Source organism: Myotis nattereri (assembly GCF_964212035.1).
Source record: "Myotis nattereri genome assembly, chromosome: 9".
Taxonomy (NCBI): Eukaryota; Metazoa; Chordata; class Mammalia; order Chiroptera; family Vespertilionidae; genus Myotis; species Myotis nattereri.
Window position 1 is genome coordinate 52,555,318 of NC_138084.1, and position 27,048 is coordinate 52,582,365.

General features: G+C 37.3%; 1 protein-coding gene across 11 annotated transcripts in view; it reads right to left on the reverse strand.

Annotated features, from left to right (window-relative positions):
• Window positions 1-27,048, reverse strand: part of DLG2 (discs large MAGUK scaffold protein 2) — a gene marked incomplete at its 5' end in the record, with an annotated part of 1,947,716 nt that overhangs the window by 706,090 nt on the left and 1,214,578 nt on the right. For 2 of the 11 annotated variants that reach the window (XM_081100122.1, XM_081100120.1), the window contains one exon: window positions 2,778-2,907. The exons of the other annotated variants lie outside the window; for them this stretch is intronic. In XM_081100122.1, the coding sequence (XP_080956248.1) occupies window positions 2,778-2,882 (105 nt within the window). Of the gene's footprint in view, window positions 1-2,777; window positions 2,908-27,048 lie in introns of those variants that run through there. 11 annotated transcript variants of the gene reach the window in all.

The window sequence follows — 27,048 nt, forward strand, 5'->3', positions numbered from 1 at the left end:
TTGATCTCCACTTCATCACTATAAGGCATGATACATTACGTAAAATCAAATATCGAGACTTTGAAGGACTTCATAGTTTGGCTTCCTTCTTTCTACAGACCACTTTGGGCAGCACACAATCCAGACAGGAGCTGCTTTAAGTTTTCTCTCACCAAGTTGACGTGTAGGCTGTACGGGGATTGTATCACAACTCAGATTTTAAGTCAGATTTACCAGTAGTCCATAGCGCAGCAATGCTGAGAAACCATTTTTGATCTGTAGCTTATGGTGTGTGGGAGAAATGGTCTAGATCATCAAGGGAGATTTGCATTCTAATGTTGTGTTAGGAATCCACACAAGATTTATGTACTTGTATAGTTTTCAGGTCAGTTTTTCTAAAATTAGCTACATCATTGTGTGTCTATGCTTTCTACACATAATTCATTTCCAAGTACTTTAAAAGAGAACTAGGTTTATTTTAAAGAAGGCAGTCGATTGAGTCAATATAATTTGTCATTTCCATATTATGCTTAAGACAGCATGGTAACAGTATGTACTTTTAGGACTTATTTGGATATCCTAAATAAGTATCAGGTAAAAATGCCATATATCCATGTACATGTATGTGTGTGTAACTATGAGTCTCTATGAAATAAATACATATCACTGAGTTAAAAGTACATAACAGACAGAATAAATGGGGACCATTTCTGAGATCTAAATTATAGATTCAGACAAATAAATGAATTGAGGCTCAATTTAGACAGGATTATCCTCAATTGATAGTGATATTTTAATAGTGATTATGTTTTCTGAAATCAATCTTCATAAAATTATATCATGATATCTTTAATGCAAGACTTAGAGGCAATATGAAAATATTAGAGAGATTGAAAAATTTTAATATTTTTTGAAAAAGATTTTAGAGCAGTCAAAATGAAGCAAATGTGAATAAAACTTGAATATGTCTTTGTGCATGTGTTCCGTAGGGGGAATTGGAAACAGACAATAAAATGGATGAAAGAGTAGCCCATGGATTATGGGAATTGAATCCAAGGCTATTTTTCCCATCAGGGTCTAATCCCTGCATTAACACATTTCTCCTCCCACCATCACCCCATGCAATGCACCAGTAGAGGTTTATTGTTTTCTCTAGATGGAACTAAATAGAAATAATTTTATGAGTTAGTATAGATAGAGCTAGTGATGAAAACTGCCATGTAATAATTGGAAATACTGGCGTGAAAGACTCTCATTAGTTGATTTCATTCATTCCTCACATGCTCGTAAAGCATTCTTTGTGGTGCCAGGCACAGTGCTAGACACTAGGAATAGATGCATCCTACATTCAATAAATTCAAGATAGGAAAATAAGGAACAAACAAATATATGTTAGTTCCTTTCACTAACTTTCCTTTTCTCCTTCACTCCAAAAAAAGTTACTATATAACTAGAGAGACAGAGAAGAAAACATTTGCAATAAGTTTGTTAAGTGATAAATCAAAGGTATACACAAGGGACAGACAAGAGAGAAAATTAACTCTGCCTGGCCAGAGAAAGTTCTGTGAATGAGGAGATACTTGAGTTTCACAAGATGAATCATACTCTCCTTGATAAAATAAAGGAAGAAGAGTTTGAAAAATACAGGAGAAGCAAATTATACACATCAGAGTCCAGTTCAATGTAGAATCAATATAACTTAATCTGATTTACAGAGCTTTCCACCATTAATTTTTCAAAGTCCTTTCAAAAATTTCATGTTTAATAGCTTTAATAATCAAAATCAATGTACAAAGATCCAACTAGAAAATAGTATTCAATGAGAACTTTAAGTGTAGCACAGTCTTTGAACTATTTAGGTAATTCTAAGTTATGGACAAAAATATGTCATCTAACTTGTCACTTGAAAATAACTTCAACTTTAAAGATTTATTATAACTATTGTCAGAAACATATCTCTTCAGTTTCTATGTCAGAAGTAATGTTTTTCTTAAAGGATTCCACATAATTTTTTTTATCACAGATTAATTTTTAATAGTTTTTCCTTCTTATACCTCTTAGATTGTCTTAATCCTCTATAATAGATCTAATTGAAAAAAGAAATATTTTAATATTCTTCTTCCAAGTCCCATTTACCTCATCTAAACCTATGAAATGTACCCAGCTTGGTTCCTCTGGTTGGATAATTATAAGCACAAACATTATTTCTGCAATATAAAACATAACAACACTGACTTATTAATTCACTTTATGTATCCATACACTTCTATCAGCCATTGTTACAAATCTCTAAGTAGTACAGCACTATTTAGGAGCAATCACAGTTTTTAAGAGAGGGTTTATGGTGGATTTTACCTGGATAAGCAAAGAACTGAAATGTAAGAACTAACTTTTGGCTTCTTGATCTATCTGCAAAATAGTCAAGTCATTCTAAGTAATTTTGAAGGAACCAACCAGGAAATGTACATGAAAGCTGTTTTAAATTTTATTATGAGAAATATCAATCTTATGCTCTTTTTAAAATACATATTACTATTAGAAACTACTAGCTTCAGTGGAATGAATTTGCTTGACCACTTTTTACTATATTTCACTGATCAATGTTAGACCATATTAAGAATTCAGATTTCATACAGAATAAAAAAAAAACCAAACAGACATATATTCAGCTGAAAAAGAACCACAGAAAAGATACCACATCTTTAAATGCAAAGACTACATGCTATTTATCTCTAGCTATAAAAGAAAAGAAAAAAAAATTAAAAATCCCTAGAAAATGAAAAGAAAACATTTCTTACCGGAATGAATGCATGTTGCATGGCTTGCTCACATTGTTTTAAGGAAGCAATAGTATCCCACAAAAGCTGGTAATTTTCAGCCCGGGAAGCACTTGGCCGTTGCATGGTGAAAGCTAGTAACACTCAAACTGAGCTCAAAGAACCCGATTGAAGACGGAAAAAACCCTGCAGATCTGTTACATAAACTTCTTAATTAGATCTGCTACACAAACTGCTATCTTAAGACTTAAAAAAAAAGTTAATCAGAACATTTCTTTTGGGGGCTAACTGGGCATGACTTGAACAGAGACAGATGTTTTCATTGGGAAGGATTTGTGTTCCCACACTTGTGAAAAGCAATCCCATCAGCATTTCCCTGACTTTACATGGATCTGGCAAAACTGCACATACCATAAGTGTGTGGGGGAAGAGAAGTGGGAGGAAGAGAGATGTGAAAAAATATTTCCACCAGAAGATTTGGGTGGCAGTCACGGAGGTAGCATTTGAGTAGCTTGTGCAGAGTAGGAAAATTGAAGGCAGTGCGTTACATACACACATATAGGTACATGTGCAGGTGTCTATGCTTGTCTGCTGTGTGAGAAACACAATTATATACATGCATTCTTACAGTGTCATTGAGTATGGCCAACTTGCCACTCAGTTTAGTTAAGACCTAGATGTGATACATTTTTCAGCTACAGAGTGTTACTGCTTTTATTAACGACAGAGTATTTACCTAAGAGTATCTCTAAAGACTAGCCCAGTGGTCGGCAAACTCATTAGTCAACAGAGCCAAATATCAACAGTACAACGATTGAAATTTCTTTTGAGAGCAAAATTTTTTAAACTCAAACTATATAGGTAGGTACACTGTTATTAACTTAATAAGGTACTCCTAAGGCTTAGGAAGAGCCACACTCAAGGGGCCAAAGAGCCGCATGTGGCTCGCAAGCCGCAGTTTGACGACCACTGGACTAGCCAGAAGGCTCATGAATATAAAATGCAGTCCATTATTTATCTTAAAAATTAAGAGTAATTAGAAGACCTTTCTAGTGTCTTATGTATTAGATAAGAGTAACTGTAGGTAACGGCTATAGGGTTAAGCCTCAGACTGCCTTGTTGGCAAAGCCACAAACAAGTCCCAGCTTAGAGGGCACAGCCCTCTTAGCATAATTCGGCTTGACCTTATGATGCTCCCTAGATCTTATCTGGGTAGCTAATGGGCTGTGGGAGATGCAGCAAGTGCTGCCCAAACAAGTGAAACTCACAAGCACACTGTAACTATGGTGACCACTACCTTGTTTACCTCTGGCTATAAAATAAAGGCTCAGCTTGCTGTCTGGATTTCTCTATCTGTGGCCTCAGCCATGCACAGGAAGATCCAGACCCAGCTTATTCTCTCTGTCTGTCTTTTCTACATCCTTCGCTGCACCCCCCTCAGGCTCACCGAACGCTTGCCTGAGCTGGCCTGGCACAAGTAACCTTATTTCTTGTTCTAGGTAGAATTTACACAAATAATACTGGGAGAATTGAGCATTTAAATATCTTGGGACCTAAGAGTGGTCTGAACATAATTAAAATGTGTTAATTAAAAAAAAAGTCTTGCATATTTTAACAACAAAGACCTAGTAAACACAGTTAATACATTCTGCACAACAGAATATAGCATCATATTTTGAGTGTTCCTTCACCTAAGTTAGAAGATCACAAAGTGAGGTGAGGTTCCACTACCAGGAGTGGGCAAACTTTTTGACTCGAGAGCCACAATGGGTTCTTAAACTGGACCGGAGGGCCGGAACAAAAGCATGGATGGAGTGTTTGTGTGAACTAATATAAATTCAAAGAAAACATCATTACATAAAAGGGTACGGTCTTTTTTTTTTAGTTTTATTCATTTCAAACGGGCCGGATCCGGCCCGCGGGCCATAGTTTGCCCACGGCTGCTAGACCCTACAATCTCTATGGAATTGTTGGGGTAGGGATAATGTAGTTTTATAAGATGCAGAGCACTTGGAAGTTCCAAAGGAATCTACACTCTCAGGGTCAGTCAAATAGCCAACAATGGAGATATTTATTCAAGCATTTCTAGAGGTAAGGGGTAAACCGAGAACAATACACAGTATAATGAATAAATTGTGCTTTTAATTGACCTAGAAAATCCAAGGAGTATAAAACAAGGTACGCACTATAGAAAACAGTTTGATAACATAAATGAAGAAGTTTTGCTGTACTACTTTTAGAAGAGCTGTATGATTTGGGTTACCTAGTTTTTCTACCTCTGTACCCTGGTGATGGTGGATTAGTTCCTACTAATGACCTTTTGGTGTCAAAGTCTCAAAGGCTGGTACCAGCAAATTTTCCCTCTCATCACAATCACTTTCAACTTTGAATCTAAGGGTTGCAAGTAGAATTGATCTTTCAAAAGGTCTAACTGGGCTAATGTATAAGGAGATTGTTTTTCCTTAATATTTCATGAGTACACACCAGAAGGTTATTGCCATTAGACAGTTTATTTTTCAGTATCACTTCAATGAATCTTTTCTTTTTCTCATTCATGGTGTTCTGTTCAGATCACACCCACAGTTCCTCCTCTGCCTTCATTCCTGCCCTTACACTTGCCCATCTGCCCCAGCCACATGCTTCTTTCTCATGCACTGTGAACCAGCCATTTCACAACTTCCAGAAAATATTCCTTCACTAGTAAATGTGCTGTATTTCTCAGCACAACAGAAAAATAAAAAGTTGTTTTCTAAGTTATCTTCCATAATTCTAGCCAATCCTTTTTTAAAAATTATTTGAGCAAATGTTCATCAGTACTCTAGACCCTAACCTCTGGGTCTTCTGTCATGTCTATATCTTCTTCTACCTCTTGTTCATTAGGTCCTGTTAGTCTCATTTAAGCAGCATCTCCTAAAAGAAAGATCCTCCTTTCCTTATCCTTTAGGAAGGGGATAGAGAATCCAATCTCTGCATGTAGAAACTCTACATAAAAATTACCTTTGAGCCTTGGCCTTATCTCTCTCTCTCTCTCTCTCTCTCTCTCTCTCTCTCTCTCTCTCTCTCTCTCTCTCTCTCTTTCTCTCAAATATGAATAAAAACATATCATTATGTGAGGATGAAAACAAATTGCCCTTGCAATCATGTATGCATCCCTTTATTCATTGATCTCACAAACCTATCAAGCATCTCCCATGTGCTATACTATTTGATTGTACTAGGGGTAAATGGATATATCAGATGTTGACTCTGTCTTTAAGATGTTTAAGTCTAATTGAAGAGATTATACCTGGGCATCTATAATAATAAAAGCATAATATGCTAATTAGACGGGACAGCCAAACGACCTTCTGGACGTCCTTCCAGATGAAGCTGCAGCAGCGGGGGCTGAGACAGAGGCAGTTAGGGGTGATCAGGCAGGCAGGCAGAGTGGTTAGGAGTGATCAGACAGGCAGGCAAGTTGTTAGGGGTGATCAGGCAGGCAGGCAGGTGAGCAGTTAGGGACAATCAGGCAGGTAGGCAGGTGGTTAGGGGTGATGAGCCAGGCAGGTAGAGGGGTTAGGGGTGATCAGGCAGGCAGATAGGTGAGCTGTTAGGAGCCAGTGGTCCCGGATTGTGAGACCATGTGGGATCAGGCCTAAACTGGCAGTCGGACATCTCCTGAGGGGTCCTGGATTGTGAGAGGGTGCAGGCTGGGCTGAGGGGACCCCCCCGCTCCGTGTACGAATTTCACACACCAGGCTTCTAGTCAATAATAAAAAGGCAAGTTAAGAAAGGGTAAGTTCCATAAAAGAGTTGGTATAGACTACTCACAAAACAATAAAAAAGAAAAAAAATACCCCCATGGGAAAATTAGGGCAGCCTTATGGAAGATTTTGCACTTGGTTAGAGCTTGAAGTGTGTGTAAAATTTGGACATGCATAGATAGGTAAGGGACATTCCTGAGGAAAGAAAGAGTAGGAAAGCAGAGGTCATTACTGGTTGGTTTGGAAGGAACACAAGAGCAAGAAAGCTTGCTACTCAGGTTTATACAGGGGCCAAGACTATCCTTAAGTAAAATGAACTGCCTATTCCTAGTGCTAACCAGATTTAGCTTTAACCAATTTGTAGAACATCGATGTGCCTATATGTGAAACTATTCTTAAAATAAACCTTATGAGGTGGAAAATTTCATATATGTATCCCTACTTTTTAAAATAGGTACACTTGATATGCTTTTGTAGGTTTTAGGTGGTTTAATCATTTAGGTCACATTGCTTAGTTAAATAATTATATAGTTTTTATTAAATACATATGGTTGTACTCATGCCCAATCACTTTATAAGTTCTAAAATTTATTACCTTCACATTCAAGTGCAGTCTACAATGAATCCCATCTGACCAAATATTTAACTTAGTTCATTTTGGCTCAGTGTTTAACATACCATTCAATATGCATATGTCCTGCCCACAAAGTACATTGTTCTTCTCCTTAGCACAACACCTGATATGTAATGGCTACTATTTTTCTATTAAACACTCAGTCACTAGGCTATATATCTGTGATGTCTAAAAATATCACCATGCTCTAAATTAGATACAAGCCTCAGAATGTCTAAAGGTAGTACTGCCAGGCCCAGACACGTCTGCCTTTGAATGCGTTCTGCAGGATTTAAATATGAATTCCTTACAATTGTACTTCCAGTAGAAATGGAGTAACAGGGCTTAGATTGACACTCCTATCTGAAACAAACAAAAAACTGAACAAAACACATGAATTTCAAAGAGCAGTAAACTCTGAGAGGCAGGAAATAAGGAAAGTCCCTATGATTGCCCCATTTTCCACCTTGCATGTCCAGGTATATTGCCAGGAGGGGAATCCAGCTAGACCCCAGTGAACTTACTGAAATGAAGAGAGAGAGTTGGTTTCCTGGAGAAACCAATGCAACAAGGAGAAATAGAAAAATTCATAATTATAGAATTATAGAAAATAGGGAAAATAAGTGAAATGAATAGCTAGTTCCTTGAGATTATCATTGGAGTTGATAACCCTCTAGCAAGACTAATGAGAAAAAATACATAGGAGGAAATCTTTGTGATGTTAGATACAAAAAAAGCACAACCATAAAAGAACAAACTGGACATAAAATAACACAGGACACTGGATAATAAATTATACATTCTCAAAGTTAAAAATTTCTGTTCTTTTAAAAACGCTAAGAGAATGAAAAGCCATAGAATGAAAGCAAAACTTTGAAACCATGTATCTAATGAAGGACTTATTTCTAAAATATATATGAAGAACTAACTCTCAAAATTCAGCAATAAGGAAACAAACAATCCCATTAGAAATAAGCAAAACATTTTAACAGACACTTCACCAATGAAAATATACATGTATTAAATAAGCATCTGAAAGGATGACTAACATCATGATTTATTAGAGTAATGAAAACTAATATCATGAGATACCACTATACATTGATTAGAATGGCTAATATGAAAAAAAAAAAGATTGACCATATCAAGAGTTAATGAAGATGGGGAAGATGGGAGCTCCCATACACTACTGGTGGAAATATAAATGGCACAACCTTTTGAAAAACAGTTTATTCATTTCTTAAAAAGTGAAACATACAACTATAATGTGATATAGCCAATCTTATCCTTAGTGTGTACTCAAGAGAAATGAACAAGAATGTCCATTCAAAGACTTGTACACAAGATTTACTTGTAATATCAATTTGGAACACCATCAACAGGTGAGCAGGTCAACAAATTGTGATAGATTCATACAGAGGAATACTTTCAGCTCTAAAAAGGAATGAACTATTGATACAACACATGGATGAATCTCAAAATAATCATGCTTGATGAAGACAAGCAGAAAGAGTACACACTGTGTGATCCCATTTATAGAATATTCTAGAAAATGTAAAATAATCTATAATGACAGAAAGGAGAACCTAGGAATGGGGAAGAAAAAAGGGTAGGAGAGAGGGTTGCTAGGAGGGATTACAAAGGGGCATGCAGAAACTCTTGAGGGAGATGAGTGTGTTCATTATCTTGAATAAATGGTTTTGTATGTTAAAACTTATCACATTGTACATCTTAAATATCTGTGGTTCATTGAATATTAATTGTATATCATTGAAACTTTTTAGAATATATTTTTATTGATTTCAGAGAAGAAGGGAAAGGTAAAGAGAGATAGAAACATCAATGATGAGAGAGAATCAACTGGCTGCCTTCTGCATGCCCCCTACTGGGGATCAAGCCTGCAACCCAGGCATGTGCCCAGACCTGGAATTGAACAGTGACTTGGTTCAGAGGTCCATGCTCAATCACTGAGCTACACCAGCCAGGCATGAAACTTTTTAAAATTTCTTTAAAAGTTCTTAGAAAAGCCATCAAGAAATCTCATTCTTCTGGGTTTTATCCAAAGTGACAAGCCCTGTCCTCATTTAATGCTATAATCTCGTAGTTCAATCCATCTCCTATAGGTGGGGAGAGGATTAGAAAGCACTGACTTTCAAGTAGGAAGAGAAGCAAAGGAAATAGATTAATTTAGCCAGAGGAAAGGGCCAGGATTTTATATCCAGGGGTCTTACTGTTAGTTATGATTCTTGCCCCCTAGTCCTTTGCTTTCACAAGCTTCAAATACTCATCTATAAAATGAAGAGGTTACCAGTGGTTCTCAACCTTCCTAATGCCGTGACCCTTTAATACTGTTCCTCATGTAGTGGTGACCCCCAATTTCTATATTTATTTTTTTATTTATTTATTTTTTAAATATATTTTATTGATTTTTTACAGAGAGGAAGGGAGAGAGAGAGAGTCAGAAACATTGATGAGAGAGAAACATCGACCAGCCGCCTCCTGCACATCCCCCACCGGGGATGTGCCCGCAACCCAGGTACATGCCCTTGACCGGAATCGAACCTGGGACCTTTCAGTCCGCAGGCCGATGCTCTATCCACTGAGCCAAACCGGTTTCGGCAATGACCCCCAATTTCATTGTTACAAATTGAACATAATTAAAGCATAGTGATTAATCACAAAAAAAATATGTAATTATATATGTGTTTTCCGATGGTCTTAGGCTACTCCTGTGAAAGGGTCGTTCGACCCCCAAAGGGGTCATGACCCACAGGTTGAGAACCACTGGGTTAGACGCAACTATCTCTCAGAGCTATAATTTAGTGATCTACAACTATATTTTAATCCTCAATAATTCCATTTCCCTCTCAAAGTGAACACTTACAGGCATAGTATTAAATTTAGCAAAATTTAATTTTGCTAAGATAATTTTGAATTATGTCATATATGGTGGTAACCTTTCTCTAAGACAGTGGTTCTCAACCTTCTGGCCCTTTAAATACAGTTCCTCATGTTGTGATCCAACCACAAAATTATTTTCGTTGCTACTTCATAATTGTAATGTTGCTACTGTTATGAATCGTAATGTAAATATCTGATATGCAGGATGGTCTTAGGCGACCCCTGTGAAAGGGTCGTTCGACCACCAAAGGGGTCTTGACCCACAGGATGAGAACTGCTGCTCTAAGAAGTACAAATTAGTAGTTACAGAATAGTTATGGGATATAAAGTACAGCATAGGGAATATAGTCAATATTTCAATAACTATGTATGATGCTAGATAGGTACAAGATTTAATGGAATGATCACTTAGTAAATTACATAATGCCTAATCAATGGGTTGTATACCTGGAACTAATATAATATGTCAACTGTAATTAAAAAATAAAAAATAATTTAAAGTAAAAAAAAAAAGAGAGACAGTAAATTCTCTTGAATATAGGGTCCGCCATCTTAGAATATCTGGCTTCCCCAATGCATTTAAAGTGCAGAGCCTTCATCACTGTAACAGTGACATTATAATTGGTATTAAAAGGATAAGGATAAAAATCTACCCTTTTACTTCATAAAAAACTACTTTCCCATGCAGCACACCTCTCACCCCCATGAAGGTATGATTCCCAATTTACAGATAGAGGAATAGGTCCACAGCGGCTAATGGAACTTGCTTCACCACTTATTAGGCATGTGACAGTGGACAAGCCCTTTAGTTTCTCTTTGCTTCAGTTTATCTGTAAAATGGAGATTATAACAGTACTTATCTCATAGGATTGTTCAAGATTAAATGTGAAATAATATTTATAAAACATTAGAGCAGAGCCTGACACATAATCAGCACCACTGTTAGTGTTTATAAATTATTCTATTTAATTTTACTTTATTCATATATCCAAGAATTACATAATAGAGTAATAATTAATATCTAAGATAAATTTATATCTTCCAGTTCTTGGCCCAACATATACTTGACAAGTGATCAGTAAATATTGAGGCAATTTCAGATTCCCCTTTCCTGACTACCCCCACATTCTAGCCCAGTGTTTCTCAACCTTCTGGCCCTTTAAATACAGTTCCTCATGTTGTGACCCAACCATAAAATTATTTTCGTTGCTACTTCATAACTGTAATGTTGCTACTGTTATGAATCGTAATGTAAATATCTGATATGTAGGATGGTCTTAGGCGACCCCTGTGAAAGGGTCGTTTGACTGCCAAAGGGGTCGCGACCCACAGGTTGAGAACCACTGCCCTAGCCTAAGTCTGTTTCCTTCCTAACGTTCTTTTTTTTCCTGAGCCCTGTTTTTTTCCTTCATAGTTCCCATGTTAGTTTGAAATATCTTTATTTATCTCCTTTCTATTGCTGGTCTCCCCCACAAAACTATAGTTTCAGGAGGAAAAGCAAATGCACAGTCAGCACCAGCACAGTGCCTGCAAAGACATCAACTCTTTCAGTGTTTGCTTGATGTTACTATTTTATCTAAAACAGATAAAAGTTAATTAAAACTTCAAAAACACTTGTTAGCATATTTACCAGATTAGTCTGTATTTTCAAAGATCTATAGTGAATTTGTCCATGGTTCCTATTTTCCAAAACTCACATCTCACACATTTTCTCCCAGTTAGGAGAGAATGGTGCTTCTTTTTCTATGGGACAAGACTCACATGACTGCACAGGGTAAAAAAGTCAATGACCCTTTCAGGTAGGCAGTAGTTAAGAGGACATAAATGACCTGTAGTGTACCAAAATTCATGCAATAGAGAATTGTACTTTATAGTCAATCAAGCAGTCAGTCATACTGCTTAAGGGACGTGAGTCCTTGTAGCAGAAGGCTAGTCAATTTACTCTGTGGAGTCTTTGGAATCCTAAATATATTACTATAAGGATGAGAAAGCAAGTGATCAGAGAGAAGCTGGCTGAAGCAGGCAGGACACAGGGTCCTGTTTGAACATAGTTCTACTGAACTCTATATCACAGCATGTGAAACCTGAGGCCAGAGTTAAGGCTAACTTGAAGAGAACTGTTTTACAGATCACGTCTGTCTTCCTTACGGTCTTCCCCTCAAAGGACCTCAGCCCTTCTCCTCTGAGCTCTCCTGACAGCAGGAGGCCATATGAGCTCATTTATGGGACAGTAGTAACAACTTAATATATCTCTTTCCCACTTGCTTTCTTGATTCTTTGTGGGGGCAGGTGTGATTCTTATTTATCTGTTTATCCCCAGGACTTAGCATACTGCCTCACATATAATGAGAGACACCAAAGGTTTGTTAAATAAATGGATGGTGTGGAAAGTAAAGTACTTGTCAGTTGATACTAGGAATTTCTTGTTTTTGCAGAGCACATTTTGGTGGACAGAGCACTTTCACAACTAGGAATTCTCTTCTTTATTTTTCACTGTCTCTGTGTTCCCTCATTTCAATATTAATATATCAATGGCTCCCTCATTTCTATTCTTTACCCAGATTTCTCTCCTGACTTGCATATCCCGCTGCCTACTGGTCATCTCCACTCAGACTTTTCACAGACATCTCGGACTTACCACCTTCAAAATTTGAGTTCTTATCCTCTTTCCCCTGCTTCTCTTTTATTTCCTTATTCAGTAAACCTCAGCTCCTTCCACTCATTTGCTCAAGCCACATGGCTTCATCTCAGGAAGCCCAAATAGCCACATCATCATCATCATCCTCTGGGCCCGGCCTGTTCTAACCCTGCCTGTCTCCAATGCCATCTTGCGCCATCTCTCCCCTCTCCGTGCCCTATACTCACAGGCCTGCTCCCAATACATAGGGTATGATGAAGCTCGTTCTCATGCTGGTTCCTAGGCAAATGCTCATTACTCTGCTTCACATCTTCTCCCACCTCTTCTTCAAAACTGTCTCCTACTTACCCTTAGAATCTGAGTTCACTGTGCATTGTATGTAGGAGGCTTAGCAGCCTGCTGTCCTCTACTCACTAGATGCCAGTAGGGCTCCCTCTCTACAGTGGCGACAACCAACTAGGTCCCTAGACATTGTCAAATGAACCCTGTGGGGAGTAGGGGTTACAAAATTAAATTCAGTTAAGAACCATGCATGACCTTGATCAGGATGTTCTGTCATAGCTTTTCATAGGAAAAGCTATGTGATTTTTAGATTATTATTGAACCTCCTGTTTTACTACCCGTTATGGACAGAGAAGAGTCGTTTATCATTGTATGCTGTATATACATAGTGTCTAGCATGAGGCAGGTGCTTGATAAATATTTGTTGAATAAATGAATGAAATCAATTATTACAAAAATCATATGGAGTATGTTTAGTCAGAATTGGTGCTCCCATTTCTAAATGGAAGTAACAGAGACACTGAATGGTTAAATGACAGGCACACAAATGACACTATTGATACATGGTAGACCTGTATAGGACTTGAACCTAGGTTTTATTACCCTCACTTCTTCTATTGACATATATCATTTTACTGCCATTACCATTGTTTTATCCTTCTCATATTACTTTATCTTCTTCCCTTCCAAGCTTCTCATTGCATCTATGTAGCAGTAATATGCACTTAGCTCTATCACAAGGTCAGAGATGCTCAGGGTCTCATGGTAGCTTCCAACGATGCCTCACTGTGATAATTTTGAAAACTCACAGAATAATAAATATAGGAGGGAGTTTGCTAGGGCTTCTCCTGTTGTAATAGGACTGTAAGAGGAGAAAAAAATCAATAGCTCTTCTGAGTGAATTTGCTTTGATGGTACTCTTAGCCTTGTGGATCTGGAGAAAAGCAACCACATGCCAGGTTAAGATAATCTGATCTTAATGAAGGCATCACAGAATTGTTAACCAGCACATGAAAAGACTTCTAAGGGTACTTGATTAAAATTATCTTCTATTACCATGCAGCTTGAGTATAGCCAAGCAGAAAAATCTCAGTTGGAAATAGAAATTCCTTTAAATGTAGTGCCTAATGCACTTCTATTCTCCAAGGTTTTGAAACACAAGATCTATACAGCACAGTTACTCAACTGTTTGTTTGTTTTTTTCAAACAAATATATTTGCATGACCTAAGTGCCTTCATAGCCAATAACAAAGAGCTGAGTGAAGGCAGAGCACACTTTTAATAGGTAAACTTGACACAGAGGTGCTCTGCAGCCATGGAAGGGAGCCATGTTGGTGGGCTCTGTGAGGCAAGATTATCCTTATTTGGCAGCAAGGGACTGGGGACTGAAGTACATTTTCCTCTGCAAGTAACACCTATGTTTTTCCATCTCTACACAGAGGCAGAGAGAACAGTTATGAGTACAAGATTTAGAGTCAGATTTTCTGCACTAGAACACTAGCTAGGCTGATTTATAACAGTGTGACTTTGATCAGCTTACTCTGCACTCTGGGCATCAGTTTTCTCATCTGTAAAATGGGCTTGACACTAATATTTATGTCATATAGTTGTTGTGAGGATTAAGTGAGTCAGTGAATGCGACCAGCACAAAGAAACACCCAACAAATAATTGTTAGCTATTATCTATCTTTCTTAAATAGACATGTTTCTATATTTGTGCATTACTAAGCTCTGCCTATATATCAGAGGTTTATAATCTCAGTAGTTCATAAGCACTTAAAGAGCCCAATTTCCATTGCATTTTCATCATTCTATAAGTACCTCATTTGATTCGTACAACAATCATAAGAAGCTGGAATGGTTGGGCCCATTTTACAGACAGGAAACTGAGACCTAGACTGATCAAAATATGCCTATAATAATAAAGTTAGATACTTAGGGGCAGGGTTAAAGCATTGTTCTTCTTATGAATTTTTTTCTCTGTTAACACTATAGAATTTTCACAGATTCATATCTTGTCTCAACTGTTTAAGATACAAAATGAGTCTGTCTCTATTGTGGTCATTGCAGAAGTGGAGAGGGATGGGAGAGGTAGAAGAGGGCATAGAGGGGATAAATGGTGATGGAAAAAAATAAAATAACATGAAATTTTAAAAAATATATCAAAGTGGCCCTAAAATAAAGTCCCCTATGAGTTTGTCCTCCCTATTCCTTCCTCTAATTAATAACAGCTCAATGGGTAGCAACTGCATGTTTTAGTCAGTATTTGCATAACTATCTCTTTGTTTCTGTCTCTCTTCCTTCCCCTATGGGTTCCTCTCTTTCTCTCTCTCCCTTACCTCTACCTCTCTCCTGTCCTTCCTCCATCTCTCTCTCTCTCTCTCTCTCTCTCTCTCTCTCTCTCTCTCTCTCTCTCACACACACACACACACACACACACACACACACACATGTCTATTTCACATGGATGGAGAAAGCCACATTAATAATGATCTGAGGTTTCCTGTTTATGTAATGAGATATTTGGGATGAGGTGAGAGTCAATAAGAGCTGAGCCTGGCTGACTAGACCAGGCAAGGGGCAATTACTAGATAAAAAAGCCAGGAAATGCAGTTTTGGTTAACAAAACAGTACAGAAAGGGGAGACAGTTCTTGATTATAATAAAGCTTGAAAACAGTGGAAAAACAACAATTAATAAAAATTCTTGCTGGGAAAGATGAATGTGTCTGAGTGTCTGCATCATTTATTATTTACTGTGTGAATTTGGGGAAATTAGTTAACCTCACCAAGTCTCAGTTGCCTCTCTTGGAAATAGTGAATAATAATAATTAATAATGTTATCAAATCTCCTAAGGTTACTGCAAGGATTGAATAATTTATGCCTAACATTTCCTAGAAGACAAAAGAGTATTAAATAAATAGTAATAAATAAATGTTGTCTATCATCAATATTATTGTCATTATTCATATATATATAAAAGCCTAAGCGACCGAACGACTGGTCGACCAGTTGCTATGACATGCACTGACCACCAGGGGGCAGACGTTCAATACAGGAGCTGCCCCCTGGTGGTCAGTGCACTCCCACAGCCAACCTCCCATGGCCCCTTCCCGTGGCTGGCCAACCACCCACAACCCCGATCACCCCTATCGCCGGCGAGGCCGAGGGACCCCCCCGCCCCCGTACAAATTTGTGCACTGAGCCTCTAGTCATTAATATTATTAATGCTCTCAGGAAGGAGAAAGTGTAGAAGGTTTCAATTTATCAAGGTAAAGGTGATAAATTTTTGTTTGACACATTAGGCAATAAAAAACCGAGGATAGGGCATTTATTATGGAAATAAAATTTATAGTTATTTTTTAAAACTGGAGAGGTAAGTACTGCAGCTGCAGGGAGTTCAGCTGAGATTTACTTGCAAGAATTAGGTGGTTCTGGGCTAGAAAAAGATAAATCCAAGTCTCAGAGTCATCAAAAGCATTTAGCCTCAGTGCTCATGAGCTCCAGGCGTATTCACCCCCCAACAAAATTATACATAAAATGTTAATGTATGAATATCAAAACCCCAAATTAAACAAACTAAATAACATAAAACCATACTATGAAGATAAGACAGTGACATGTAAACTCTTCCAAAGTTGAAAGGCAGCACCATATACACAAATAATGAATTTCATAAAAATAAGCCCTGAAAATTTGACTTTGTTGAACTGTATTGACATGATCAAAGGTTAGTTAACATAGGGATTACAAACATTTACAGTGGGATGAAGCTTCGGTGATATTCGGTTTTATAATGTATTGAGACTTAAATATTACTCATGCACAGAAATATAATGCTTTGTGGACTTTATAATTCTTTTTAAAGTGGTGTTCTTTCCCCATAAAAAAAAAAAGTTGAAAACAAGGCCCTTAATCATGTCATATGCTTCTTGATGTCCTTTTTAATTTCGTTTAAAAAACATTTCAGTGAACACTAATTGAAAAGAAACAAGAGACCGCCAGCTTTCCTTTTATTGTATTTTTTATTTTTATAGATATGCACTCTTTACCATTTTATTGTTCTTCTTCTTAAAGAAGGCCCTTTAACATTTCATGTAATACTGGTTTGGTGTGAGGAACTCCTTTAGTTTTTTTTGTTTTGTTTTTAATCTGGGAACCTTCTGTTCTAAATTATAGCTTTGCTGGGTAGAGTAATCTTGATTGTAGGACCTTGCTTTAAGTCTCTTTATTTCTTGACACTCTCTTATGGCCTTCAAAATTTTGTTCTGATGCCAGACAACTTAGTTCTTACCCATATGTCTGTGGTTCTTTTCAAACTGCTGCCCCAGTGCTGGAACTTAGAGGGAGGGAGTCTGAGTAAAACCATGCATGGTCCCTTTAAGAGGAACTGCCTGGGACTTCAGCAGCCCTCTGTCTCATTCAGCCACAATCCCCCCTACCCCCTGATTTTTTACAGATAGAAATTATGGGGACTTCTCCTGGCTCTGGAACTCTGAACTAGGTGGCCTGATATAGAACTGGGACCCCTTGTTCCTCATGGGGCACCTCCAGCTCTCCTTTTGTAATGAAAGAAAAACCGCCGTGATGAATAGTTTCTAATCATTATATCTAATTAAAAAGTTAACCCTTAGCTTTCTCATTTTTAAGTTCTTTCACATGTAACAAGAGTTTTACTTTTAAAAATTGGAGGACAAAAATGCAGTCATTTTACTTTTATGGTAAAGCTACAGACTTGGAATTAAAGAATATTGGCCTAAGCTATTGTGAGGGAATTAGAAAAAGTATAGGAATCAACCAAACCTTGGCCTTTATTGACCTAATATTTTTGATACAGAAAACAACAACAACAACAAAAATAGCCAAAAACATTATAGCACCAATAATTGGGGAATCAGAAAAAGTAATGGCAATCTAAGTCTTTTGTATTATGGAGAGAGAAAAATAGGTTCTGCATCCCAGGCCATGGGTGAATGTGATGTGACTCACACTCTTTTTTTTTTTTTTTAATCCTCACCAAGGATATTTTTGCCATTGATTTTTAAGAGAGTGAAAGGGATGGAGAGGGGGAGAGGGAGAGAGATATAAACAGAAACATGGATGTGAGAGAGACACATTGATTGGTTGCCTTCCATACATGCCCCAACCGGGGCTGGGGATAGAATCTGAAACCGAGGTACATGGAATTGAACCCAAAATCGTTAGGTCCATGGGCCAACACTCTAACCACTGAGCTACCAGTCAGAGCTGCGACTCCCACTCTTACTATGAATAACAAGAGTAAACTTTCTAGTCCAGAGGCCACAGAAGCAAGTTCCTGTTCTAAATAAATGAGCCATTACCCCAAGGTCCAGACCCACAAGCAACCTTTTAATGTCACCCTCCAACTTCCTGGAGCCAAAGGAGAAGGAAGAAGAGGATCTTAGTCAAATATGACTATGATTGCCTCACCTTGAGAATGAGCAGGGGAGCGGAATAGTTCAGAGAACCTAAATGAAAACAACGGGAATATGAGGTGGTTGCACCAACCATTTCTACTTCTGGCCTCTGTGTTTTAAGAATTTTAGGGGACTGTGTGGTGATCAAAGCAAGTAAGTCCCTTTCTTGATGCCCTTTGCTGGAGGACCAGCTGGGAATGGTAACCAGGTCTCTGGGATAGAAATGCATTTCAGAAGGGGGTTTCCTGCTTGTCATTAACAAGAACCAGTTAGACCACTTTTAACAACTAAGTCTACTCACTCAGGTTATACTAGTATTCAGTGCAGCTTCTAACCCAGTGATGGCAAACCTATGACATGCATGTCAGAGGTGACACGCGAGCTCATTTTTTTGGTTGATTTTTCTTTGTTAAATGGCATTTAAATATATAAAATAAATATCAAAAATATAAATCTTTGTTTTACTATGGTTGCAAATATCAAAAAATTTCTATATGTGACACGGCACCAGAGTTAAGTTAGGGTTTTTCAAAATGCTGACATGCGTAGCTCAAAAGGTTCGCCATCACTGTTCTAACCTATTACAGAACAGCTTTCACTGTAGGCTGAGTATCTGCAGCACTGAAATAAGCAAATACAATTAGATGTCAACTCAGATCAGGGCCTTCACTGAGCTAGGGCACAATCTTCCTAATGGATCTTACTCTCCCTTCCAGAGAGTTCTTTCTACATTTTTGCCTCCTGGGGAAAGGAGGGATAGGAGATCGAGCAACTATTCTTTGCAAAATATTTTTTCAGAGAGACACTTTTTAAATTCCATCGACATCCTCTCCTTTGTGCCTTCAATTATTTTCCTGAGAGGCAAAATATTGGGTAATAAAAAGGGGTGAGAAATAGGAAGTCCTTGCTCCTCTCCTTACAGGGTATGTGACTAAAACTAAGCCTTTTGGCTTTCCTGAGCATTTCTTTTCTCTATTTTAAAATAGGAATTATAATTCCTGTCATCTCAAGGATCCTAAGGGCTCAAATAAAAAGTGTGGAAACGCTTTGGAAACATAAGGAGTGGTTATTTTTCTGTGTGAGGGGAAAAAAGGGGACTTAGCTATTATTGAACATCCAACAAGTACCAATACGGCATTAAGTTCCTTGTGTACTAGGTTTTTTCTTTTTCCTTTCTTATTTTTACTACGTCTTTTAATAATAAAGTATGTCCATGATATAGGCATTGTGCTCATTGAATGGGCAAATAAAGGAAGTGGTAGAGAGATTGAGTGACATATCTAGGGTCTCAAAGCTTGTTATTTGTAGAGACAGAATTAAATTCAATTTTGTCTCTTTCCAAAGACATTGCTCAGCTTCCAGAAAATGGCAATTATACTTTTGGTCTCATGGTGGTAAAAATGCGAGGTTTGAGAGTGAGTCAGCCAACGTTTGCATTCTAAGGCTGCCACTCACTCGCTGTTGCCATGGGTAAGTTGCTTAAACTCTCTGAGGTTGTGTTGTCTCATCTAAAAATGGGAAAGACGAGTGACTAACCCACATGGTTCTCGTGAAGATTTCTAAGTGCATATATAGCACTTAGCAGGATACTTTGGAACACAGCATTTGGTATGTGTCAGTTAATATTGTTTCATCTCAAAAAAGAATTGTTAGCAACCATCTCAGTATATGGTCTAAGGAAATCACATAATTCCTCATAGTTCACGTCAAGAATTTTGAATATGAGGGAGATTTGATCACATACAACTGAGCCTTGATTAAAATGATTGGAAGTCAGCTGGGTGTAATCAGGTATACCGGATTAAAGAAATAAATCCATCAGGTGTAAGGTGAAAAACTATGCTCAAGATAATACAAAATGAATAAAGTGAGGAAAACAAAGAGTCTTCCAAAATTAGACTAAATGGCAATACACAGATCTTAAAATTAAACATCTTGATGGACAGTTAACTTGTAGTCTAAATTCTGGGCTACTCATTCATGTGTGGTATAATTTACATTATATATTCTAAATGATATGGGACATGTGATCCACTCATTAAATATATTTAAAATGCTAACCTCTAAATTTATTCTCCCCTAAATTTATTCTATAATAATCTTATTAAACAAAACTAAAAACCATTTGAGTGTGAGTTTTTCTCCTCATCATATGACCTTTATCTGTTTGATTCATATTCTGAAAAATAATATGAGTCTACAGATGACCCAATGATTAGGGGGGTGCAAGGGTTCACCTAAGAATAATAGGCCAACTTGGGTTTGGATACCAGCTCCACAGCTATTCAGGAAAAGTTCTGGGGAACCTCTCCTTCATCTGTAAAATGGGGATAATATATTCAGCCTCTCAGGGTGTTGTTCAGGTTAGGTGAGTTAATGGGGATACATTCCCAGCCCTGTTCCTAGCACCTAGTGGACAGTCATTGGAGTAGGTTACCTCCACCTAATTTCCTTTAGTGAAGTATTTAGTTAAGACGATTCTTCTCTATTATTAAATACCCACAAGGTTTTAAACTCATTCTTAGGCACTGGTGAAGCATAATGCTCTCTTGCCCTTAAGGATTCCATACAGTAGTTAATCATTTCATTACACTGACATCATATGAATATGGAGTGTATCGGAAATGACACGGTAAAATGGGTCTCAGGGAAGGTGGGGAATAGTAGATTTTGAAAAGCTACAGACCAAAAGCAATCTCACTAAGTCTGGATGTGGCCAGAATTCTGCAGAAAGACAAAGGAGGAAAGGGTTTCCTCAGCTCAGAATAACATCTATGAGGTAGGTTATTCTTCACTCTCATGGTTTTGAATGGAGAGACTTTGCCAATGGAATCCTCTTGAGTCTCCTTTGTCATCCCCAGAAGGAGAAGGGAATTTCATTCTGGGTAAGTGTGAAAAAAGGAACTGAACATCCTCAGCTCATTCCTTCCTCTCAGGAGCCAGCTCAGCCTGCATAGGCCTTGCATCTCCTTTCACTACAAGACGAGCTTAGCAAGGCAGGCTGTGCCTGTGCAGGACAAGCTGACAGCTGGGCGTGGAGAGTAACTCCAATTCAGAGGATGTTGGCAGGCCCTTTTGACTACCTGCTATAGCCATTTCCTCTGATCTAGCTTTTATCAATAGTAAGTCCAACTTAAAAAACTCTGGCACCACTATTTTATCTTGTTTTAATATTAAGATTTTAAAACGTGGTATTTATTGAGCCTCTTCAAACTTGGTAGAGTGTGACATTTTAGAACCAAGAGAGTGCGTAGTGTATTCACAGTGTAATACCTTTTTGTTTTAGGAAGGAGAAAGGAGGAACAACTGATTTTAATGTTTAAATTTGGTCAGTGAATGGGTTATAGGGGCTTCTCAGTCACTATAAGAAAGTTGGACTGTCCCACAAGGAGTGTGGAGTCATTAATGCATTTTAAGCAGGAGAATGACAAGGCATTTGGTGGGAAGAGGGGGTATTAGAAGATGCTGGCAGCTTGAAGGAGATGGATTATATGATACATTGGAGACTAAAGGCCAATTTAAAGACTGTTCCAACAGTGCAGGCAAGATCCTTGACTGTAGATTTAGTAATTGATGCACTATGGATCTCTAAATGCCCTTAGAATCCAAAAAGTGTAAGACAAAAGGCCAACATACCTTACTTTGAAAGCAAAATTTTAAAATAGCATAAAGGCCTGAGGGGTTGGGGGAGTGCTACATATAATGGGAGATCCAATAGGAGCTCAGCTATTGCTGAAATGAAGAGAGGATTATGTGAACAATCTAGAACTCATCACAAATAATCATACCTGATTTAAAAACACTGTCTAAAAGACAAGCCAAATTTCACCAATCATGTAATGGGTAGATGTTCTGCAGGGAAAAAAAAATGAGGATACAAGCCTCGTATCTAACACTACCTTCTCTCTCCCTCCATGCACCACCATTACTAACATCAAAAACAGAATATGCATGTAATAGCACCTGTATAACAGATCAGGGCATAAAGGGCTCAGGAAAGACAATACATTACATGACTCATCTAATGATGTAATCCTGCAACCATATAGGAGGCAAGTTCTGTGAATACAGAGCAGGGTTGGAAATCACAGCTGCCAGTCTAACCCTCCAGACTCTGGCCCAGGATCACTTTGCTAAACAAGCATTCTGTTTTTAATTTACTGATCAGTATGGGTTTATATCTTAAAGTGCTTATGCCTAAGTTAAAAAAGGTAAACCGAGCTAGCTTTTTGAAGAACATCTCTTGTTGTCTATTGCAGAAATAAGAGATGAAATTTAGGGAAACAATACCATTATACTTCATTCAGCAATTATTTATTGAGGACTTATTGGATGTTACCATGGTGTTAGGTGACAGCTCTGTCCCTTGGCTAGAACAACTGTGGCAGCAACACTGGACCCTAAGCTTGGGAGTGGGGGTTATCCTTAAATGATGTTCAATTGTCTTCCAAATTGCAAAGGTAGTAAAAAAGCTTTTCTCATTCCAGTTTTTGAGACATTGACTCCCATTACAAAATGATGGCACCGTAAGAAGAAAAAAGTATTAAATAGAATTTCCCAGAGAGCTGTAAGTAAATTATTCTAAAAACTATTTCCTTACTTCTTCCCTAATCCTATTAAATTTGTCAGAACCTCATCCATAATCATTATTTTTTGAGCTATATGCTGACCTAAATAAGTTTAGTTTTCTGACCACTCCATGCTTATCAGACTCTCAGAAATGAAGTCAGTATCAACAAAAGCAGTTTACATGTGAATTAGTTCAGCACAATGGAGGGAGTGACCTTTTAGGGTCAGACCAAGTTCCAACTATAAATCTGGTCCTTGTTAATGGTGTCAATTAGGGCAAACCACTTTTCTTCTAAAACTTTATTTATAAAATAGAAATAAGATGACCTGCCTCCCTATGACATTTTAAGGTTAAATAAAAATACTGGCATATAAAAATCCCTTCACAAATTACAGCTATTATTATAATTTATTATAATTATGTCATTCTAATAAAGCAAGCGGCCTCATTGTATACCACATCTATAAAAGAAACTACAGATCTAGGCTGCTCCTTTTTCTTTTTCTTATTCATGAATAACTATGCTAATTTTCACCATATTATTTTTTAAGGGACCCTGATGTAGCCTCACCATCTTAGCACAATGGTGTATACAACCATTGTGAATCAATCAGAGTTGACACAGTGAAACATATTAACCATGTTTTTCATTTGTCTAACCATCTCTGAAGTTGATATGAAGACACTAAGATTCTGAGACTTCACTAGGGTGATTCAAAGAGCTGAGATTCAAAGAGCCAACCAACTAGAACCCAGGTGTCCTGGTTTCCAGGTCTGTATCTTTCCATAGCAGTACACTCACTCGCTCTCCTCTGAGCTGTGAAATTCAAGCATGAGTCCAAGTTAGAAGAAACAGATCACTGAACATCACCTGACACTATGATTTTTGCTTATGTATGAATTAAATCATGGCCCTTGAAATATAGTTACAGACTGATCTGAAACAAGAACCTCTTTAGAAGATTGTTCATGTACTATCAAAGCCAATGACAGAGCTGAGTCTACAATACAGTAATTTTAGTGATGGGATAATGGACATTATGCGGAGCTGCTGCCATGCTAGCTATGGGCATCTCATGATAAGAGGATACTTTCAGATAAGACAAAATATGACTTATCAATTTTTACATCAATTTAGTCAATTGGTCTCGAATGAATGATGGAAATATCTGTTCCCTGTGGCTAAACCTTATTCCCGAAAATACAACTCACTCTTTACTGTCTTTAAATCAAAATGTAGATTAAAGGAAGAATAATTCTTAGAAAAATAGGTTGGTTGGTTGGTTTGTTTGTTTTCCAAAAAGTCTTAGAATTTCATCAGCAAAATAATAATTACCAACTCGTAAAATGAAAGGTTTAGAATTAATATTTGGCAAATGCCTGTAGTACTATTTTGTTACTTGAAGCTAAATTGTAAGGAAGGAGACAGGATTCCACTTTAAATGGTTTCAAATTCCTATACCATCATATTCATATTTGGGGCAAATTTTAATGACCCTAGTAAATGGTGTTCAGGAATGTTCTCATGATTTCATAGTTCAACTGAAAAGTAAGAAATGTAGGGAGAGAGAGGGAGACCATATGCTTGAACCATATGCTCTAAAAAGTCAAAATACTTTCAGTAGAGTCAAATGATTACTTTTGCTTCCTTCTTAGCATCCTACTCAAACTCTTTTTATCTAGAGATTTTCCTAGATAAAGGATATTCATCACTCAGTGTATTTAAGTGAGATATTACAAATATCTTTCTCATTAAAGTATTAGAGGGAAGGGTTAAGGCCAGAGCTGAAGAGAAAGTGGAAGGTCAATATTTAGATATTTGGTAAGCCATGATCCTTTGCCCTGTGGTCAGCATCTGGGCTTTATTAAGATATTCCTTAAATTTCCAACTTAAAAATGAGGTAAACTATGATTGACATTATAAGGTCAAAACTCAGTCATGCAAAGTAACAATAAAGGAATGAAAGAACATCCAGCCATCAAAATAAATATATTTTCTTTCTAAAGAAAAATGATATTAATCAAAAGTTTGAGAGGATGTTATGGATCAAGAAGCAAAGCAAAGAAAAAGAAAAGTCAACAAGGCAAGCTTTGCTTACCAATCTAGGAATTTACTAGGTGGAAAGGAGTATGAACATTGAATTAAATAATAAACAAATTTTTGCCCTGACCGGTTTGGCTCAGTGGATAGAGTGTCGGCCTGCGGATTGAGGGGTCCCGGGTTTGATTCCGGTCAGGGGCATGTACCTTGGTTGTGGGCACATCCCCAGTAGGGGTGTGAAGGAGGCAGCTGATCGATGTTTCTCTCTCATTGATGTTTCTAACTCTTTATTCCTCTCCCTTTCTCTCTGTAAAAAATCAATAAACTATATTTTTTTAAAAAATTAAAAAAATAATTTACAAATTTTGAAGATGTTTGAACTCTAAAGAGAGAAACTTAATACTTGGAAGTTACCCTGGACTTCTTTTATTTTTCTTAACTGCCTTATTTTATCATATTCTGCCACAAAGAAACCCACACTGGTTAATCCTTCGTTTTGCTCTATATCAAAAATATACCCTTAATCCATATAGTGGCCCTCCAACACCACTGTTGCTACCTGAGTCCAGCCATCATTATCACTCCCTTGGAAGTACTGCTATATAGCATTCTAACTAGTATCCCTCCTTCTATTACCCTCTCTCCACAGCTCATTCTCACTATGTCATGGCCTTCTTCTAAAAAATCCAATGGCTTCTGTTTGAACTCTGAATACAATTCAGACTTATTCCCATGGTCTCCAAAAATCTACATGATCTTGCCTTACCTAACACTCTGACCACCTTCCCTGCCTTTCTCCACACTCTCTCCCCTCTATACCAGCCTTCTACTATTGAAGGAACATATCAAATATGCTATTCTTTAATTTGTGACATCACCTAAAGATTGCTATTGATTTTTTCAAATATCAACTCAATTGTCTCCTCCTCATTAAGACCTTCCCTTATTTTACATTCTTATCCAAAGTAGTTCCTCTTCTACCAACCTATATTCCATATCACATTGCCCTCATTTATTTTTTAACAGTACATCACCATCAGAAGTAATCTTATTTGTTTACTTATTAATTTTATGTATTTCTCAACCAGAATGTAAGCTTAAAATATTACCTGCTGTATTTACTGCTATATTTTCAAGTTTCTAGAAAAAGGCTTGTATCTACTGCTATATTTTAAAATTTCTATATAATAGATGATCAATAAATCTTTGTGACTGAATAAACAAATAAATTTTATGAATTGTACATTTTAATTCATCTGACAATTATATGTTTTCAGTTACATAAGTGATTTTTACATAATTTGATATCATATATTTTTCCCCAGTCTGAGTCAGTTTCTTAGTCCCAGTTCCCTCTGGATACTTATCAGAAAGGTTATCTGGGTTTTCTTTCTTTTTATTTCCCTACAATTTTTTAAAATTATAATTATTGGTTTTTAGAGAGTAAGGAAAGGAGAAGGAGAGAGACATGAAAGAGAGAGAAAAAAACATTGACAAGAGAGCTTAACATCAGTCAGTTGCCTCCTGCATGTGCCCTGACCTGGAATCGAACCAGCAACCATTAGGTGCATGGATGACACCCAACCAACTGACCCAAAATTGGTTTTCAAAAACAAAATGAGTAATCCAGGGAATAAATCAAGGTATCATCAAAAGAAGTACTTCTTCAGTATGCCTTGCCTAACACAATACTGTCACCTCCCTACCAACTTTCAAAGATACCATTTTTTCAATCATTCATAAAATATGTCAGGCCCTGTCCTAGCACTAATGATACAGAAATAAATAAAGCATGGTTTGTGTTCGTTCAAAGCTTCCAACATGGTAAGCCATCACGATGCTAAATGAAAAGCAGGTACATGTACCACATTCTGTGAAAACACAGAGAAAGGAAGCCTTAACAAAGATAACGTTTGAGATGATTCTTGAATGATAATCAAACACTGGGATATGGAGAGTCATGATAAAGAGAGGAAGACATTTAAAAAAGACTTGCCATTGCCCTGGCTGGGTAGCTCCAGTTGGTCAGAGCATCATCCTGATATGTCACGGTTGTGGGTTAGATGC